General features: G+C 35.7%; 5 protein-coding genes and 1 non-coding gene across 6 annotated transcripts; 4 read left to right on the top strand and 2 right to left on the bottom strand.

Annotated features, from left to right (window-relative positions):
* Nucleotides 1-1,850: 1,850 nt before the first annotated feature.
* LOC108858572 (uncharacterized) lies at nt 1,851-3,521 on the top strand. The gene is made up of 5 exons (XM_018632483.2): nt 1,851-2,049; nt 2,129-2,425; nt 2,510-2,916; nt 3,005-3,098; nt 3,199-3,521. The coding sequence occupies exons 1-5, from the start codon at nt 1,947-1,949 to the stop codon at nt 3,240-3,242; spliced, it is 945 nt and encodes a 314-aa protein (XP_018487985.2). The 5' UTR covers nt 1,851-1,946; the 3' UTR covers nt 3,243-3,521.
* A 1,268-nt stretch (nt 3,522-4,789) lies between these two features.
* Nucleotides 4,790-7,977, top strand: LOC108858573 (subtilisin-like protease SBT4.5). Its single transcript, XM_018632484.2, is given in 11 exon segments — nt 4,790-4,888; nt 4,988-5,020; nt 5,022-5,083; nt 5,273-5,307; nt 5,310-5,363; nt 5,539-5,791; nt 5,874-6,369; nt 6,462-6,556; nt 6,633-6,848; nt 6,933-7,252; nt 7,334-7,977. Coding segments are annotated over 11 exon segments (2,199 nt in total). The 3' UTR covers nt 7,870-7,977.
* A 434-nt stretch (nt 7,978-8,411) lies between these two features.
* TRNAS-AGA (transfer RNA serine (anticodon AGA)) lies at nt 8,412-8,496 on the top strand. The gene has a single exon. It is a non-coding gene; the product is annotated as a tRNA-Ser (tRNA).
* A 692-nt stretch (nt 8,497-9,188) lies between these two features.
* On the top strand, nt 9,189-10,615 carry LOC108860645 (uncharacterized). The gene is made up of 5 exons (XM_018634507.2): nt 9,189-9,381; nt 9,480-9,522; nt 9,942-10,042; nt 10,139-10,220; nt 10,311-10,615. Exons 1-5 carry the CDS (start codon nt 9,280-9,282, stop codon nt 10,325-10,327), a joined length of 345 nt encoding a protein of 114 aa, XP_018490009.1. The 5' UTR covers nt 9,189-9,279; the 3' UTR covers nt 10,328-10,615.
* A 123-nt stretch (nt 10,616-10,738) lies between these two features.
* LOC108860195 (uncharacterized) lies at nt 10,739-11,560 on the bottom strand. The gene has a single exon (XM_018634099.2). The coding sequence runs from the start codon at nt 11,332-11,334 to the stop codon at nt 10,753-10,755; it is 582 nt and encodes a 193-aa protein (XP_018489601.1). The 5' UTR covers nt 11,335-11,560; the 3' UTR covers nt 10,739-10,752.
* A 605-nt stretch (nt 11,561-12,165) lies between these two features.
* LOC108862865 (tubulin beta-2 chain) lies at nt 12,166-14,378 on the bottom strand. The gene is made up of 3 exons (XM_018637125.2): nt 13,913-14,378; nt 13,514-13,783; nt 12,166-13,025 (listed from the first exon to the last, which is right to left on the bottom strand). The coding sequence occupies exons 1-3, from the start codon at nt 14,304-14,306 to the stop codon at nt 12,337-12,339; spliced, it is 1,353 nt and encodes a 450-aa protein (XP_018492627.1). The 5' UTR covers nt 14,307-14,378; the 3' UTR covers nt 12,166-12,336.
* Between the last annotated feature and the right edge of the window lie 3,096 nt (nt 14,379-17,474).

Below are 17,474 nucleotides of genomic sequence, written 5' to 3'. Positions count from 1 at the left end.
GTTGTGGGGATTATGGTCAGAGCAAGGATCCTAGCATTTTTAGAAGGTACAGGTGTTTCTGCAATTGTAGAGCTTATACTGCACAAATTGCTATCGAGATTATCCTGGAATCTGTTTCTCAGTGTTTGGAGAAATTTTGGTTCATAAAGGAAAACACGATATCCAATATAATTTGGTTACATAAATTATCAAAATTTATTTATATGTAACAGGATATGCAGGGAGCGTCTTTCAATCATGGAGATTGCATCGTCAAAGCAAGGGGATTGGGGCTGGGAGCTTCTTTCAATTATAAGAGTCTTATATGAATCGATGAAATTGAGAAACGTTATATGAATCGATATTGAGAAACAATATTGTGGGTCTTTTCGTTTTTGTTCAGTAAGTAAAGGGAATCATCTGATTTTGACATTATTTCATATCTTTTCTGTTTCTTCAAAAACAATTTCAAAATTAGTTCTTCAGTTCTGATTTTGATTATGGGTTCCAGATGCTTTGGTTCCAAGAGTGCATTCGTAGAAGATTTTGAAGTAATGCTTAGCTCTTTCCGATACAGTGTTATTACGTTACAGATTTACAAGATTTACCATCTTCATTCTACAAAGGATATGTCTTGAGTTATTATTTAGTCATCACAAGATTAACATAATAACTCTTTAGTAGTTCTTTATGATTCTGGATCCTGTTCCAAAACATTGATAACATTAAGAGTCATCTCACATTTATATAAATTATCTTATCCATGAATATTTCTCTCGTCAATTCCCCCATTGTGCCATTAAGTGAATTTACACCAAGACTCAACAACACTACATTCAGTTTCTCCTCTTCAGAAACTTGAACAATTCAAAAAACATTTGTTTTACTCTAAAACAATCGATCCATGCGGATAAGATCCATCAAATATTGGCATCAGATTTCTGTTCCTATTATAGCTACGGCAAGGTTCCGAAACTGAACCTTGTACCAGCTTCGAATGTATATATACGGATTCATGTTCATAATAGATTTTATCTTCCTCAGCCGGCAAGAGATAATGAACGATGTTCAGCAATGATTATAATCACTCTTCCCTTTATTTCATTGTCCGCTTCATCTCACCACAATGAATCTTGATCTTCGCTTAGAGCATCTACATCTTTACTTAATAGTTTACTTCAAATATGGAATGGGAAATAGAATATGAAAAAAAAAAAAGATTACTGTGGAAATGGAGTAATTTTTTTTTTTGTTTTTGTTTATACTCAATTTCCAATCCATTTGTGCATTAAATTATGGAATGAGGATAGATATACTATTTTACCATATATAGTAACAAACAATTCATCGAATTCATCAAAGTTCACCAATTTGTCAATTCAACCACCTTCACACTCAATTCCACGATCTTCTGCTATATCCTTCCCAAGTTCTTTCACCATTGCGTTCGACAATCAATCCATAAGCTCACCCCACCAATTATTTCACACGCAATACAGTGTGTCAGTGGATATTTCTTCAAAAGAGTATCAATTGGTACTCTCTCTCTCCACCATAACCGCCAAAACTTATCTTTCCCTTTAAGTCTTCTTTTATATCTTCTTCCACGTCAGCATACAATGGCTAGTTCAGCTTATCATCTTGCTTGAATTCTTTAAGGAGTGTCTTTGTAATTTCTGCTTCCATTTTTTCTAGTAGGCTCTATAAATGCGAGTCCTATTATTCAGCTCAAAACGTCAATACCTAAGGCAAAAACTTTGTCTTCTTTAGTCATGCTTCTTCAATTAGAGGCAAAGGCTATTATTAAATCAATTTTCTTATGGTCTTTCCAAGAACCTCGGAGAAACAAGACTCGTGGACATGATGCATCCACAACTTTTCTTGTCTTATATGTACCCTTATGTTTTATTGTCTAAGAATCAAAGTCCCAAACAGAAAAGCTACAAGACTTAAGGGTTTTCTCTCAAATGTCGTCTCAACTTGAACCGGTCGCTGAGCTCGAAAGCTTAAAAACACATGTTGATCATTCAGGAAGTCCTAGCTTGTCAAGAAGTGGCCATCGCCACGAATGTAATTCTCTTTAAGAAATGATCCAATTTCACAACATACATTTTTCCTTTGCTTCTCAGCTCATATACTTTTTTTTCAGCTGGCGAAGCGTCAAAATTGTCACCAAGAAAGGAAGATGAGCTTCAGGGAGAACATTCCCACCATAAGAAATCACTGTTCACCAAAATGAAGGATAAGGCAAAAAAGCTGCAGCACAGCCTGAGCGGCAAAATCAGACATGATGAAGAAGGTGATGCAACCATGTCGCCATTTAGCAGATCCTCAGACCACCAAGTTAGAGAAGCCGGAGGTTATGCGACGCTTTCGCCACGTGACAAGTCCAATGATCGTAATAAAGTCAGAGAAGAAGTAGATCCTGAATATCTTGGAGCCCCGAGTAAAGCAAAGCTCCATTAAATAACCAAACTTTTGTTTGAAATTTCTTTAAGACTGATCTTATCGTCCTGTGTGATATTTATAGTGTATGAATCAAATAAAGCACCAGAAGAGTTAAAGGAAACTGCGAGGCAGCATCCCCGGGAAACTCCTGTGACCACTGAGACAAATCTCTTGTCCCTTCTCCCATCCAAATACAACGTGGAACAAGAACAGAAAGATTGTACTGGTTCCAGCAAGGAGAAACCTAAGATCTCTGAGAAGAATGTTCTGTCTGATGTTAAGCAAGAGAATCTTGCTGATTCAATTAGTCCAAGCAAGACAGTAACAGAAACCGTAACAGAGACGTTAGCACCTGCTTATGCTAAAGTGTCTGATGCCACTCACGCTATAACTAAGAAGATTCAAGACATGGCTTTTCCGGAATCAACAGACGCAGAACCAGCGGTAAATGATGTTTCAGAAATCAACACTGCAGGAACTAACACTAAGGTACTATAACTTGTTTATATGTGTTACCCTCTCCATCTGTGTCTTCGCACTTGGATAAATGCATAAGTTAATTATCTTTTGACTGCAGAAATGTGGCAATCAGCTTGGAGCCACAAACATGGTACCTTCTCCTAATTCAGGAGGAGACAACAAAGCTCCCCTTTTAGCTAACGTGAATGAAAGTGAGCTCCTCTTCTAGTATACAACTAAAACAATTTGATTTAATCCATTTGACAAAATATGCATTACATTTGCATTATAATGCATTTTGTTGAACTGCAGTTGTTGAGGAAGAAAATCATGGGAAGATACTTCAACCAAACTAAAGAACAGAACAGAGAGAATTTCTTTAGCCTGTGTATCGATTACAAAAGCCTCTATGTGAGAAAAAAACTTTCTACTTCAGTCCTCCGTTTCCTCTATTAATTGTTTTAACTTATTATAGCCCAAGTCTATTGAATACATAAAAGACTTTGTATTTTATATTGTTTCCGTCGTTCTTGTAGTTGACTTGTGTAGTAAAAAGAAAATATTGTATCTTCAGAAAAAATATATTTTAATATTGAATTCATCCAGGGGATTAAACAGATGAGCATGTTCAACGTGAAATATAAATTGCATCAATTGATACAAAAAAAAATCTTCATTCGAGATTGTGAATGCAACTAGAATCATAAAAATCCATTTTAAGAGCACGGCGGTGATGGCAGAGCTGAGTCAGAGTTTCATGTGGTGCGTCTGTGGAATGACTGCAATGATGGTATGATCTGCAAAAAATAGCTCAGAGCAAAGACAAACAGGAAACAAAGGTGGAGAAAAGGTCGCCAGGGATATGGAACCGATACGTGGACTGAAAACGTAAGCTAAAAACAAACACGTGATTAGTTGGACTCACTTTTGTGAGACCTGTAATACTTCTGTACAATAAAAAAAAGGTAGAGAAGAGGAAGAACTACACAGTTTGAGATGTACTTTCTAGAGAATGAGATTATCTTAATATAGGACATGTCAGGGAAATTATAGAAACTGACGTTTCTGTCACTGGAATAATGATTTTGTTGTGCTGAGCCTTGCTTCCTACGCAAGTATTAGAAGAAGCAGTTTAAATATTGGCAAGTCAAATCGGAAAATATGTGGCCAAGCTGGAGTTCCGGAACAATAGAAAGCTTCAGATCACTTTCAAAATATCTAGAAACTGTTATGTTGCGGAAACTTTGGGAGATCATGGAAGGTTCGTATGTGTTCCAATCAGACTGAAAATTGGTGAATTTTTAAAGGATTCAACGATGGGATTGAGAAGTGGACGGTTAACTTAATTTTGAATTAGTAACTTTGGAGATCGTTTGCCTTAGGTGGAGTTGAATCACATTTGAATCATCGGGTTTTCATAATTAGCGTCAATCAAAATTATAAAGTTTTCACTAAACTGTTTTCTCAATAAATAGTATAGGATTGATCAATAAAAATTTGAGTGTTTTTATTTATGAATGAGAATATATATGCAAGTCAAATGGTGGATCTTTCTATTTGGTATTTGGCTGTATTCATGAACAACAAACAATTGGATAAAAGGAGGCAGAATATAGTTGGATAAGAAACGGTAACAAAATAAATTTTCCAATAAAATACATTAATATATATGGAATGTGCATTGTATTGCCAGTAATATATTGTATTAATATATGGAATGTGCATTGTATTGCCAGTAATATATTGTATTAATTAGAGGAAAAAATCTTTGAACCAAAAAAAAAATTAGAGGAAAAAATCTAAGAACTTTGATTGCGTTCCTACACCCCGTACAATATCTTTCCCTATATCTATCGTTTCATTCTCACAATCTGATAATACTTTTTAGTAAATCAAATTGAAAATGGCAAAACCTTCAGGCTCCTATTGTCTCCTCATCTCTTGTCTATTTGTCTTGTTTGTGAGTTGCACCTCAGAAGTCAAAAATGAACAAGACAAACAGGTAGTCTCGCATATCGTCCTTAATTTTTTATCATTATGATCATCTCTTGGTTCTAACTTTGACAAGCCATCATGATGATATTGGTAATGATCTATGTAGGTGTATATAGTATACATGGGGGCACTTCCAAGCTCGTGTTAACTACATGCCAACGGACCATCACACTAGTATTCTTCAAGAAGTCACCGGAGAGAGGTGTGGTAAATTAATTATTATATTATAGATCAATTATGAGTAAATATTTTTCCATGTAAAAGTTTCACTCTATATATATATCGATTGTAGTCAAATATCGAATATATAATTTATGGGAGTTTAAAAGGATCAAATGATCCAACATACGAACACTAAGGATTCTTACAACATATGCTAATATTTTTGTAGTTCAATTGAGAATCGATTGGTTAGGAATTATAAAAGAAGTTCAACGGATTTGCGGCTTGGCTAACAGAAAACGAAATGCAGATACTAGCAAGTAAGTGTCTTATTAAATTGAACATTAACTAAACTGTAAATTTCATAAATTATATGTATTGAGATTATTCGTGTCTCCTTGTTTGGTTTCAGACTATTCTTCTTTATGCTTATAGTTAACCTTTGTATGTTTTAGTTAAAAATATACTATTGTTTTGTGTGTTCATTTTTCCTAGGTATGGAAGATGTTGTGTCGGTGTTTCCTAGCAAGAATCTGAAAATACAAACGACGGCTTCCTGGGATTTCATGGGTCTCAAGGAAGGCAAAAGGGCAAAGCGACACCTTAGCATAGAGAGCGATATAATCATCGGTGTCATCGACAGTGGAATTTACCCTTTATCCGACAGCTTCAGTGACAAGGGCTTTGGTCCTCCTCCTAAGAAATGGAAAGGAGCATGCCAAGGCGGGAAAAACTTCACTTGCAACAAGTATAAAATGATTCATCAAATTTGATCATACAGTTATTATATTGCATATGTTATAGTCAATTTTTATGTTGTTGTAATACAGCAAGCTAATTGGAGCTAGGTACTACTTAGAGGGGGTTCCTCAGACAGCGATGGATAGCGAGGGACATGGAACTCATACAGCGTCTACGGCAGCTGGAAACGCTGTTAATGACGTGAGCTTTTACGGACTCGGCAACGGAACCGCAAGAGGTGGCGTTCCAGCCGCAAGGATATCGGTTTACAAAGTCTGCGGCATCACAAAGTGTCCTTCTCATGGGATTCTATCCGCATTTGATGATGCGATAGCAGACAACGTGGACCTCATCACCATCTCCATCGGTGCGGATTACGGTTTACGGTTCGAGGTGGACCCCATCGCAATCGGGGCTCTCCATGCCATGGCCAAGGGAATTCTTATAGTGAATGCTGCTGGAAACGAGGGTCCAGCTCTTAGCACGGTCTCGAGCGTCGCGCCGTGGTTATTCACGGTCGGAGCTAGTAACACCAACCGTGCTTTCCTTACCAAAGTTGTTCTCGGAGACGGAAGGACAGTTGTCGTGAGTGGCTAGCTAAGATGCATTATCTTTGTTCTTTTGAAACACATTCATGATGTTATTTTTCTAACATTAATGCTTTGTTACAAAAACAGGGAAGATCGGTAAATACATGTGATCTCAAAGGAACAAAGTACCCTCTGGTGTACGGAGAATTAGCTTCTAGTAGTTGCAATGCAACTGCAGCCCGGTAACTTGTATTCCAAGAATCAGCTTTTTTTTTTCACAAGGCCGGTTAAAAAAATTGCAAATGCTGTTTGTTTCAGATTATGCTCTCGAGGATGTCTAGACAAGAAACTGGTCAGGGGGAAGATTGTGTTGTGCGATTCATCGGATTATATCGAAGAAGCAAAAAGTTTGGGAGCCGTGGCGTCCATTGTTGGGAGCAGCACAGGAGACACTGCCTTTGTTTTCTCTTTCCCTGTCTCTGTTCTAGCCGTAGCCGAGTATAATATCGTCCTCTCGTATTTGAACTCCACAAAGTAAAAATCTCGTTTCTCTGTTTAATTATATTTCATAAAAAAAAAAAATTGTTTCTCAAAAGCTAGGTTTTCTTTTTCGGTCAGAAACCCTAAAGCGGCTGTTTTGAAAAGTGAGACGATCTATAACCAGAAAGCTCCAGTCATTGCTTCCTACTCTTCTCGTGGCCCGAACCCAATCGTTCCTGATATTTTGAAGCCGGATATAACAGCACCAGGAACAGAGATCCTCGCTGCTTATTCTCCTGATGATCCACCGAGCCTATCAGACACAAGACATGTGAAGTACTCTATTCTTAGTGGAACTTCAATGTCTTGTCCGCATATTGCTGGTGTAGCTGCATATCTCAAAACGTTTCACCCTCGCTGGTCTCCTTCCATGATCAAATCCGCCATCATGACTACCGGTAAGTAAAAAGACTGCTACTTTGTCCTAGAATCATAATTTCTTGGATTGCAAGAAATATTTAGAGTGCTCTGTTTTGTAGCTTGGCCAATGAATGCATCTACTTCTTCCCTAGACGAGATGGCCGAGTTCTCTTACGGAGCGGGCCATGTCGATCCGGTAGCCGCAATTCATCCTGGACTCGTCTACGAAGCTAATAAAGTCGACTACATCGCTTTTCTGTGCGGCTTGAACTATACCGCAAAGACCTTCAGACTCATCTTTGAAGGCAAAAACTGCACTAAAGAACAGTCTGGATCTTTACCCCGAAACCTAAATTATCCTTCTATGACTGCTCAAGTCTTGGCGACAAAACCCTTCCAAGTGACTTTCCGTAGGACAGTCACAAACGTCGGAATGTCTAACACGACCTATAAAGCAAAGGTAGTGGGATCTAAACTCAATGTGAAGGTCATTCCAAATGTCTTCTCTTTAAAGTCAATGTACGAGAAGAAGTCTTTCACGGTGACCGTTTCAGGCAATGGTCCAGAAGCTGGAAAACTTGTGTCTGCACAACTGATCTGGTCTGATGGATTCCACTTTGTGAGAAGCCCCATCGTTGTTTACGCCGCAAAATGATGAGTCTGATTATGAATCAGTTTCTGCCTCTATGTGGATTATGAACGTTAGTTCTTTACTGTTGATGCCATGTTTGTTGATTATGATTGGATAACTCCCATCAAGGGAAAGTGCACTTTAGCTCGTATAAAAAGGGAAAGTGCATCGGATTACTCTTTATAAAAAGGGAAAGTGCATCGTATTTATTTCGTGCACGCTCTCAACTCAACAATATAAAAAGAGAAAGTCTAGCTTAATCAAGATCCAGAATGTGTTCTCTTGAAGAATTAACACAGTTAGAGCAATGGAGACGGGAAAAAAAAAAGATAATTGTCAAATCACGAGAAACAAAATACTTTAGTTTGAGAGACAATCCAGATGCTTGTTCTGATGCTTCATACTACTAGTCAAAGACAACTTTTGTGAAACTATCTTTTATAGAAAAGATTCTGAGGAGTTGACAAGTTTTCCACATTTCTCTTCCTGGCCTCTCAGCTTGTTGAAAGGGTACCCTCTGTATTATTTCTTGATGAACAATTTAGTAGATGCGGATTGTTGTGCTTGTGGGCGTGCCGGAGTGGTTATCGGGCATGACTAGAAATCATGTGGGCTTTGCCCGCGCAGGTTCGAATCATCCTGCCGTTCACGTTTTAGTTTTTTTTTGTTTTCAAAATAATTGTTGACAAAAGAAATGATGACATATGTAGAGTAAGCTATTACAGAACTAGTAAGAGATCTTCAAAGTAACTGCCATGTAGACTACTGGTTTAAGCGCCCATGGCCAACTCCTTCCTGTGCGTCTCGAATATTATGTGATCGTTCAACATTATTCTTCTTATCCTTTACCTTCTTATTGAAAAAGCAACAGAAGTATACACTATATGGCATCCACTGATCCACTTGACGAGACAAGGAGAACATTTTTGGTATGGGATCAAAGATATTTGACTATTCTTTATCAATGTGACATTTCTGCTGAAATCTTTCGGAAATGACATTAAGATCTTTTCGCTGCATAATCTTCTTTTGAAAATAATGTTAAGACACCAGCGGGATTGAAGAAGCTGAGATACAATTATGTTTGGCTCTTTCTTGTCAAGAAAGGCTGGAAAGTTACAGAAGTTGAAAATATTCTTTCCCTTGACATCTTTATGTCCTACAAGATTTGTCAAAATTCCAAGAATAATTTGACTAGAAGGAAATCCCAAAAAGCAAACTGAATTAACTAAATCTCAATGAGGCTAGGCTTTTTTTGTTTGAATTGTCACGTGATCATAATAGCAAACATTGTCTCTATATATACCCACTGATCTTGTTGTGGCTACACACCTCATCAAACTATCTTCTCCTTGTTTCTTCATCATCTTCTCTACACATTTATCTGCTTTTATTGGAAAACTGATTCATCTTAGAAAGAAAAAAAAATTAGTAATGGAAGGTAAAGGAAATGCGAGATCATCTTCTTCGTTCTTTGGCCCCAAGGAACCTACTTCCTCCTCTACGTTCAAATCTATTTTCCCTCCTCCCTCCAAGGTTCTTTTAATATCTCCTCTTCATATAGTTTCCTTCTGTTATTTTCTTACTGGCTGATTCTTAAAATTCATTATTCCATTTTTCCTTCGAGTTTTCAGGAAACAACAGGAAACATTCTAAGCTCCAAACATGGGTCCCTAGGTCAGTGGAAAAGCTTTTCTACAACTGATTTTGTCTTGGGAACTGTTTCCTTTACATTAAGCCAAGTTTTGTCAGGAAACGCTCTGTTTCCTCACGAGAACATGTCATTCTTAATTCAAGAATGGCTCAAGTTGCTTTATCTGATTTAGTATTAATTAAGTCAATCAAGAACATGAAGATTTTATTCAAGAATTGTCCAGATTGCTTCCTTTTGCTTAAAACTAACCAAAAACCATACCGTTCTTACCATATATATTAGAATAAATTCCAAAGTTCTACTGTTTCATGTCCATCATAAACAAGCTTTGAATAGATAGAGATATAATGCCAAGACTTACGATTCTTTAGTCAAGAAAATAATCTGAATCCAGCTGGTCTAACGAATACACTATTCCTTGATTTTTGTGGTTTCTTAACAGGCCAACGTAAAGAATCTACAACCTGTAATTTAAGTTCATCTCTTTACTACGGTGGTCAAGACGTTTACTCTGGATCCACCAGTAACCATACTTACCCTACCGTGAGTCCTAATCATATATCCGTATTGCTCATGATTCACATCGTTCACTTTAACCTTCAAGGTAACTGACTTTTTACAAAATGAATAATCGATCAGGTTAACAAGGCTCATCCTAGAGAAGACAATGATGCTAGTGGAAACAACTCGCAGGACGCATCAAGAGGAAACTGGTGGCAAGGCATATTCTTCTTACATAATGATCTCTGTTACAATTCCATGTCTTTCTCTGTTTCCTTCTAACATTCCCCTTATCTCTCTATTTTTGCAGGTTCACTTTATTATTAGAAATCTTCTTTCCAAAGTATGAAGAACATCAAATCACACAACAATTTCGATCGTATATCTTTCCTTGTTTGTTTGACTTGTATTGAAAGAAACTGTATCAATGATGCTTTATTAGTCTCTCAGTCTAATATTAATTCAAAGACTAGTTATGCGTACTTAAAAACATTCGAGTTCTGCATGAAATGGCAGTTAAACCTAAAAACTGAATCAGAAACAACACAGAGGGATTGTCTGTGGCCAATCCAACAATATAAAGCGTAGATGACAAGGAAGACAGTATATTTGTATGTTCTCTGTTTAGTGTTAATTCAATGTTTATATATTTGTGTATTTCAACTCTGCGTGAAGTGGCAGAGTAACATAGAAGAGTGATCGAACTCAAATCTTTAACAAGAAGTGTAGTAGTAGAGATATCAATAAAAGTGTTAATAAATGAAAGCGTAGAGAACAAGTAAGACATAGATAAGAAGTGCAGAAGGAACAAGCACAACAAGAGGAAGGATAGCTGCAAGTGTGTCAAAGCTTTTCTTACATTCCAAAGGTCCAAGCTTGACCTGAACAAGATCCACTAAGGCCATCGTCAAGAACCCACATCCTAAAACAGATCCAACACACGAAGCCACGATTCCAACTCTCAAAGCCGCCAAATTCACGCGCCCCATTCCCGCGCTCAGCACACGCGCCTCGTTGGTCGTTGTTGTTGTTCGGATTGCTTGCTTGAGAGACATAGCGATGAGGCTGGAGAAGAGAAAGAAGCTGAAAGAGTAAACGTGGCTTGAGACTAGCCTTTCCGCTAATGCTGGGCCTTTTGCGGCTATACATCGGCGAAGATGATGGTTTCCGGAAACGGGGAAGGTGATGTTTCCGCTTGTGGTGAGGCCGAGGAAAAGAGCGAGCGAGAAGAGGGAATTGACGTTCACGATGCCGTCGAGAGCCGTGACGTGGATTAGCGTCGTTGGGAGTAGTCGTCGCCGGAGGAATGCCACGGCGTTACCGGAGATTGCCATCTTATATAGATTTGAATTGTTGCTGCTCGTTATACACACTTTTGAGAGAGAAATATAAATTTGTGTTAACACATGTTAGTGTGTTTTTCTTTTGGTCCGTCCGGAAAGAGTGTGTAGCGTAGAAGCCAAGGATTGCGTGTCGTCTCTGATCAGGAAAAACGACGGGACAGGGTGATGATGGACAACGTGAACCGGATTTTTCGATCTACTTTGCTAATAACCTTTTGGTTATGTAGCGAATACGCAAGGTATTCAACACAAGAGTGCATTATTTATTGACTATTGTCCACCAAAGATAAACTTAAAGTAGGAACATAAGTACACAAAAACGTGAATCTAAAGCACAGACAACAACAACAACAACAACAATCCAGCACAATTGCATATTTATTTCTGAAGATGAAGAATAATAGATGATTTGTGTTATATTTGCGTGTCCATTGAGGCATTGAACATTGTAAGGATTATAGGGAACAAAGGGTGACTTACTTCTACAAAACCAATTATTGATCAAAACTGAAATTACGAGAATACGCAGCCGAAATGAAAGATGAAGAGAGAAAAGAATGTTACGATCCGATGTAAAGACGAAAAGTTGGATGATTAGGGAGAAGGCTTGATGTTGGAGATGACGAGAACCCTTACGAAAATCGACTTATAAATCCACAAGTGAAACTTCATTATTAGAACTTGTTTGAATTTTCAACGATTTTGTTCATTTTAGAATATTTCATATATAACTTTGGGAAATATTAGAATCTTCGAAAACGTAAAAAAAAACATTGCCCAGAAGTTAGATTAATAGAATATTGATCAAACTAGAGAGGGAAATAAAAAGACAGAACCAAATTAAAGTACACAAACAGCACACATAAGTCAACAAGATCCAGAGTTTGTCAAATACAAGCAGTAAAGAAACCTGCAACTGGTAGTTGAGGCTTCCTTAATAAAAAAAACAAATAACTAGAGATAGGTTTTAAAAGGGAGGGTACACGCTTACTCTCAGTACTCCTCCTCTTGTTGGTAGTCCCCTTCTTCCTCATCCTCGTACTCACCTTCTTCATCAGCAGTTGCGTCTTGGTATTGTTGGTACTCTGAGACAAGATCATTCATGTTGCTCTCTGCCTCCGTGAACTCCATCTCGTCCATTCCTTCACCTGTGTACCAGTGCAAGAAAGCCTTCCTCCTGAACATAGCTGTGAACTGCTCACTCACACGCCTGAACATCTCTTGGATCGATGTTGAGTTCCCAATGAAAGTGGAAGCCATCTTCAGACCAGTAGGTGGGATGTCACAGACCGTTGATTTCACATTGTTGGGAATCCACTCAACGAAGTAGGACGAGTTCTTGTTCTGCACGTTCAGCATCTGCTCATCGACTTCCTTCGTGCTCATCTTGCCACGGAACATGGCGGAGGCTGTGAGGTAGCGGCCGTGCCTTGGGTCAGCAGCACACATCATGTTCTTGGAGTCCCACATCTGCTGGGTGAGTTCAGGGACGGTGAGGGAACGGTACTGCTGAGAGCCTCTGGAGGTGAGAGGAGCAAAACCCACCATGAAGAAGTGAAGACGAGGGAATGGGATCAGATTGACCGCAAGCTTACGGAGGTCAGAGTTCAGCTGACCAGGGAATCTCAGACAGCATGTGACTCCAGACATTGTGGCAGATATCAAATGGTTCAAATCACCAACTGCAATAAAAGAGAGGGCCAAACACATATATGAGTTACCTCATCTTCATATACACATTAAACAAACATGTATAAACATGAGTACAGCATAGAGCTTGAAGAAACCACTACATTAAAGAGTAGTTAGTACACTTTATTTAGTATCGCTAAGGCAGTCAATAATCATGCTCTCCTATACAAGAACAGGATTCTGAATATCTCTTTACGTTACAAGAACGTACCAAATAGTCTTATGACCCTTCAGTAGAAACTATTTAGTGATTAGTAGTAGCTCCAGTAATTATTGTGGTGATGAAATCAATCAATTTTAAATTTAAAAAAAAAATAAGAACAGAGCAATAGAAACAGTAACAAAACAAATATGTTAAAATAGAATTGCTATAAAGATAAAATGACCAAATCAAGTTCACACAAGTCACAGACAAACAAGAAAACTCAACAGATCTGAAGACTACAGAGAAACGTGAACCAAAGGTGGTAGGACTTACAGCTAGGGGTAGTGAGCTTAAGAGTCCTGAAGCAAATATCGTACAAGGCCTCGTTATCAAGAACCATGCACTCATCAGCATTCTCAACAAGCTGGTGAACAGAGAGAGTAGCGTTGTAAGGCTCAACGACAGTGTCAGAGACCTTAGGGGAAGGGAACACAGAGAAGGTCAACATCATCCGATCTGGGTACTCCTCCCTGATCTTCGATATCAACAAAGTTCCCATCCCAGATCCAGTTCCTCCTCCCAAGGAATGGCACACCTGAAACCCTAATCACACCCAAACAAACAAAAAATAACCCCAACACAGTTATTAAAATCATAACCAACAGTAAATAAATTAAATAACCGACAGTAAAAATCACACAGATCTGGTAGAAGAGAGTTTGTTATACATACCTTGAAGGCAGTCACAGTTCTCAGCCTCCTTACGAACAACATCGAGGACGGAGTCGATAAGCTCAGCGCCTTCGGTGTAATGCCCCTTGGCCCAGTTGTTACCGGCGCCGGACTGGCCGAACACGAAGTTATCGGGACGGAAGGTCTGGCCGTAGGGTCCAGATCTGAGGCTGTCCATGGTTCCAGGCTCCAGATCCATGAGCACGGCGCGAGGGACGAACCTTCCGCAGCTGGCTTCGTTGTAGTAGACGTTGATGCGCTCGAGCTGGAGATCCGAGTCTCCCGTGTAACGGCCGGTCGGATCTATGCCGTGCTCCGCGCAGACGACTTCCCAGAACTTGGCGCCGATCTGGTTGCCGCATTGGCCGCCTTGGATGTGAAGGATCTCTCGCATTTTTCGCTGGGGGTGAAGGAGGAGAGGGTTAGATCTAGGTTTTCTGATATTAGATACAGCACGAGAGGAGTGTGAGTGAGGTTTTATATTAAAGGAGTTTTTGTTTTTATTCTTATTTTTATTTTTTTTATCGCCTTGTTATTTTTCCTAATAAATATATATGAGGCGCCGATTTGCTTTTTCAAAATTTGAAAATAGCTCGTTTCTTTCTTTTTTCTAACTAAAAAAAGTCCATTTCTAAGTTGTAAGTTGTAACACCAGATTTAAAAATTATTTATTTTCGAATATTACTTCCAATACAGTAAACTGAATCAATTAAAATCAAACCAAATCTAAATAAAATTAATTTTGTAGTAATTTATTAAAATTAATTTTTCATTAAATAATAAAATGTATGTTATAGTTGGTGACAGATTGCTTGTGCTAGATCTTAATTATGTACCATTATTATGATATTATCAAATTTTATTTCTATTGTATATAAGGATTTGATTGGTAATGGCTGTAACTTTGAAATTATTGATGTAGAAAAAAATCTGTAAACTTTTTGATGTAGTTTTAAATTTTATTGCTGTAGAATTTTATGGAAAACACTAAAAATTTGTTTTGAATATTTGGCTCTGTAGAACACTTCTACAGCTGTAGATTATTTCAAGAGCTGTGGTTTTAAAAAATAAATTAAAGCTTGCTCTGATTTTAGTGCTTTGGAAATAAATGGGGCTGTGGAGAACACACACAGCCATTACCAATCACACCCTAAATTATCATGATTTGTAATTACTTTTTACTTTTAATTTTACTAATTGTTTTATCTTAATAGTTCGACAAAATAAAATAAATACTCTGTTTAAAAGTATTGATCACTGACAATAATGTGTTCTAATAAATTAAATTTCTAATCATATAAGCTAAAATTCTTAAAATGTTATAAAAAAAATTTCAGCAAAGTGTTATAGAAAATATATAGTTAGTTTTGGAATAAAACTGAATAGATTAAAATTGAAAGTAAATAAACCAAATCAAATTAAAATAAATATGGTTTTAATATGATAATTACTTTTTATAAACTGAATTAGGGAAAACCCATAAAAACAACTCAAACGACACTAAAAATTCAAATTGGACACTTCTAGTTGTTCTCCTTATATAGTCATATATACAATTAAACTATTTTTGTCAGGATACTGAAAACCGCAAATCGTATTAATTTTTTTTATAAATTTGTATTTTTGCACATATTTTTGACCCATATTTGAATACTAGAAAGATAATGGAGGAGCATGCTTTATTCTCTTTTTACAGAGGAGGATAAAAAATAGTCCATTTCTTTGTAGAGAGTGTTGTTGGCACTTGTAAGTTGTAACACCATTTAAAAATTGTTTATTTTGGAATATAACTTCCAATACAGTAAACTGAATCAATAAAATCAAACCAAATCTAAATAAAAAATAATAGTATAAATTTAATAATATATTTACTTATAGGGATAATTTGCAAAATATCCTATTTAAGATTTGAAAATTGAAAAATACACTATCTTTAATTTTTTTTAAACTACACTTTTTAATGTGAATTTACCTTTTTACCCCAATTTGATATTGCAATAATTAATATATAAATTTGAAATTAATAATAATATTAAATTTGTAAACATAAACTATTCATACTGTACATGATCTTTCTAGAATTATATATTAGATTAATATTTTATGATTTTATTTTGTTATACCCTAATTTAGTTTGTGAAGAATTTTATTTTGTTATACCCTAATTTAGTTTGTGAAGAAATTCTGAGGATTTTCTTACCGATGGAACCTTTTTGTTAGTTTTCATTCAATTCTTTAGCCTCTAATGTGATCATCTTTTTTTGCTATAGTTTAAAATTTGTGAATTGATGAGATGTAAATATAGCGTTTGATTCTTATTTTATCTGATTGATTAAGCCGTTTTAACTCTTATGAACTATAGGTACAAAAAATTCAGAATATGTAAAGAAAGAGAAAAAGAAAAGACGAAGACTAGAATTATAAAAATGAAATTATTGAAAGACTTTTCTGACGTGTATATGATAGATTTGAAAAAATATTCGAACAATGAATTCACAAAAGGGAGATGATAAAGCTATGTTTCTTGTATTTTATATTAAATTATAAGATATAATATTTAATTGATTATAATGAGAAAAATAAACTATAATATAATTTTTAATATTCAGATTGGATAGTTTAGTCATTTTACATATACAAAATTATAGTTTTCAAAAACATTATAAAGTGGTGTAGTTTTCAAAATAAAATCCTATATGGATGTATTTTTCAAAAATTTCCCTTATAAATATCTTTATATGGGTAATATTATTTAAAAATAGCATAATATGTTTTGGTTATAAACTTATTAAACCAAAAAAAAAATCAAAAAACTGATTAATTAAAATATATCAGCATAATTCATGTAAACAATATATCTCATATGATTTCTATTGTATATAAACGTTTTATTAATATAATTTGATATCTAAACTACAATTTTAATAATATATTATTCTGTATTAATTTATTAAAATTATTTTTTCATTAAATAATAAAATGTATGTTATAGTTGGTGACAGATTGCTTGTGCTAAATCTTAATTATGTAATTTATTATAATATTATCAAGTTTTATTTTTATTTTATATAAATTATTATGATTTGTAAATACTTTTTTTATTTTACTAATTTTTTATATTAATAGTTCAATAAAATAAAATAAATACTCTGTTTAAAAGTATTGATCACTGAAAATAATGTGTCTAGTAAATTAAATTTCTAATCATATAAGCTAAAATTCTTAAAATGTTATAAAAATATTTTTCAGCAAAGTGTTATAAAGTATATATATATATATATATATATATATATATATATATATACACAGTTAGTTTTCGAATAAAGCTGAATAAATTAAAATTGAAAGTATATAAACCAAATCAGATTAAAATAAATATGGTTTTAATATGATAATCAACTTTTATAAATTGAATTAGTGAAAACCCAAAAAAATAACTTAAACGACACTAAGAATTCAAATTGAACACTTCTAGTTGTTCTCTTTATATAGACATATATACAAGTTTTTTTTTTTTTGCTAAAAGACATATATACAAGTTACAACTAAACTATTTTTGTCA

Source organism: Raphanus sativus, chromosome 5 (genome assembly GCF_000801105.2).
Source record: "Raphanus sativus cultivar WK10039 chromosome 5, ASM80110v3, whole genome shotgun sequence".
In the NCBI taxonomy this organism is placed as follows: domain Eukaryota; kingdom Viridiplantae; phylum Streptophyta; class Magnoliopsida; order Brassicales; family Brassicaceae; genus Raphanus; species Raphanus sativus.
Note: the sequence above shows the minus strand (reverse complement) of the source record. Positions and strands in the feature narration are given on the sequence as shown.

Bases quoted from the DNA above. Each gene is read 5' to 3' on its own strand.
- LOC108860195 (XM_018634099.2), bottom strand. From the start codon at position 11,334: ATGGCAATCTCCGGTAACGCCGTGGCATTCCTCCGGCGACGACTACTC.
- LOC108858572 (XM_018632483.2), top strand. From the start codon at position 1,947: ATGTCGTCTCAACTTGAACCGGTCGCTGAGCTCGAAAGCTTAAAAACA. The intron at 2,050-2,128 runs GTAATTCTCTTT...CTTTTTTTTCAG, and splicing joins AAGTGGCCATCGCCACGAAT to CTGGCGAAGCGTCAAAATTG. The intron at 2,426-2,509 runs GTAAAGCAAAGC...TGATATTTATAG, and splicing joins TGAATATCTTGGAGCCCCGA to TGTATGAATCAAATAAAGCA.
- LOC108862865 (XM_018637125.2), bottom strand. From the start codon at position 14,306: ATGCGAGAGATCCTTCACATCCAAGGCGGCCAATGCGGCAACCAGATC. The intron at 13,784-13,912 runs GTATGTATAACA...GGGTGTGATTAG, and splicing joins GAACTGTGACTGCCTTCAAG to GGTTTCAGGTGTGCCATTCC. The intron at 13,026-13,513 runs GTAAGTCCTACC...CTTTTATTGCAG, and splicing joins TAAGCTCACTACCCCTAGCT to TTGGTGATTTGAACCATTTG.
- LOC108860645 (XM_018634507.2), top strand. From the start codon at position 9,280: ATGGAAGGTAAAGGAAATGCGAGATCATCTTCTTCGTTCTTTGGCCCC. The intron at 9,382-9,479 runs GTTCTTTTAATA...TCGAGTTTTCAG, and splicing joins TTTTCCCTCCTCCCTCCAAG to GAAACAACAGGAAACATTCT. The intron at 10,043-10,138 runs GTGAGTCCTAAT...ATAATCGATCAG, and splicing joins GTAACCATACTTACCCTACC to GTTAACAAGGCTCATCCTAG.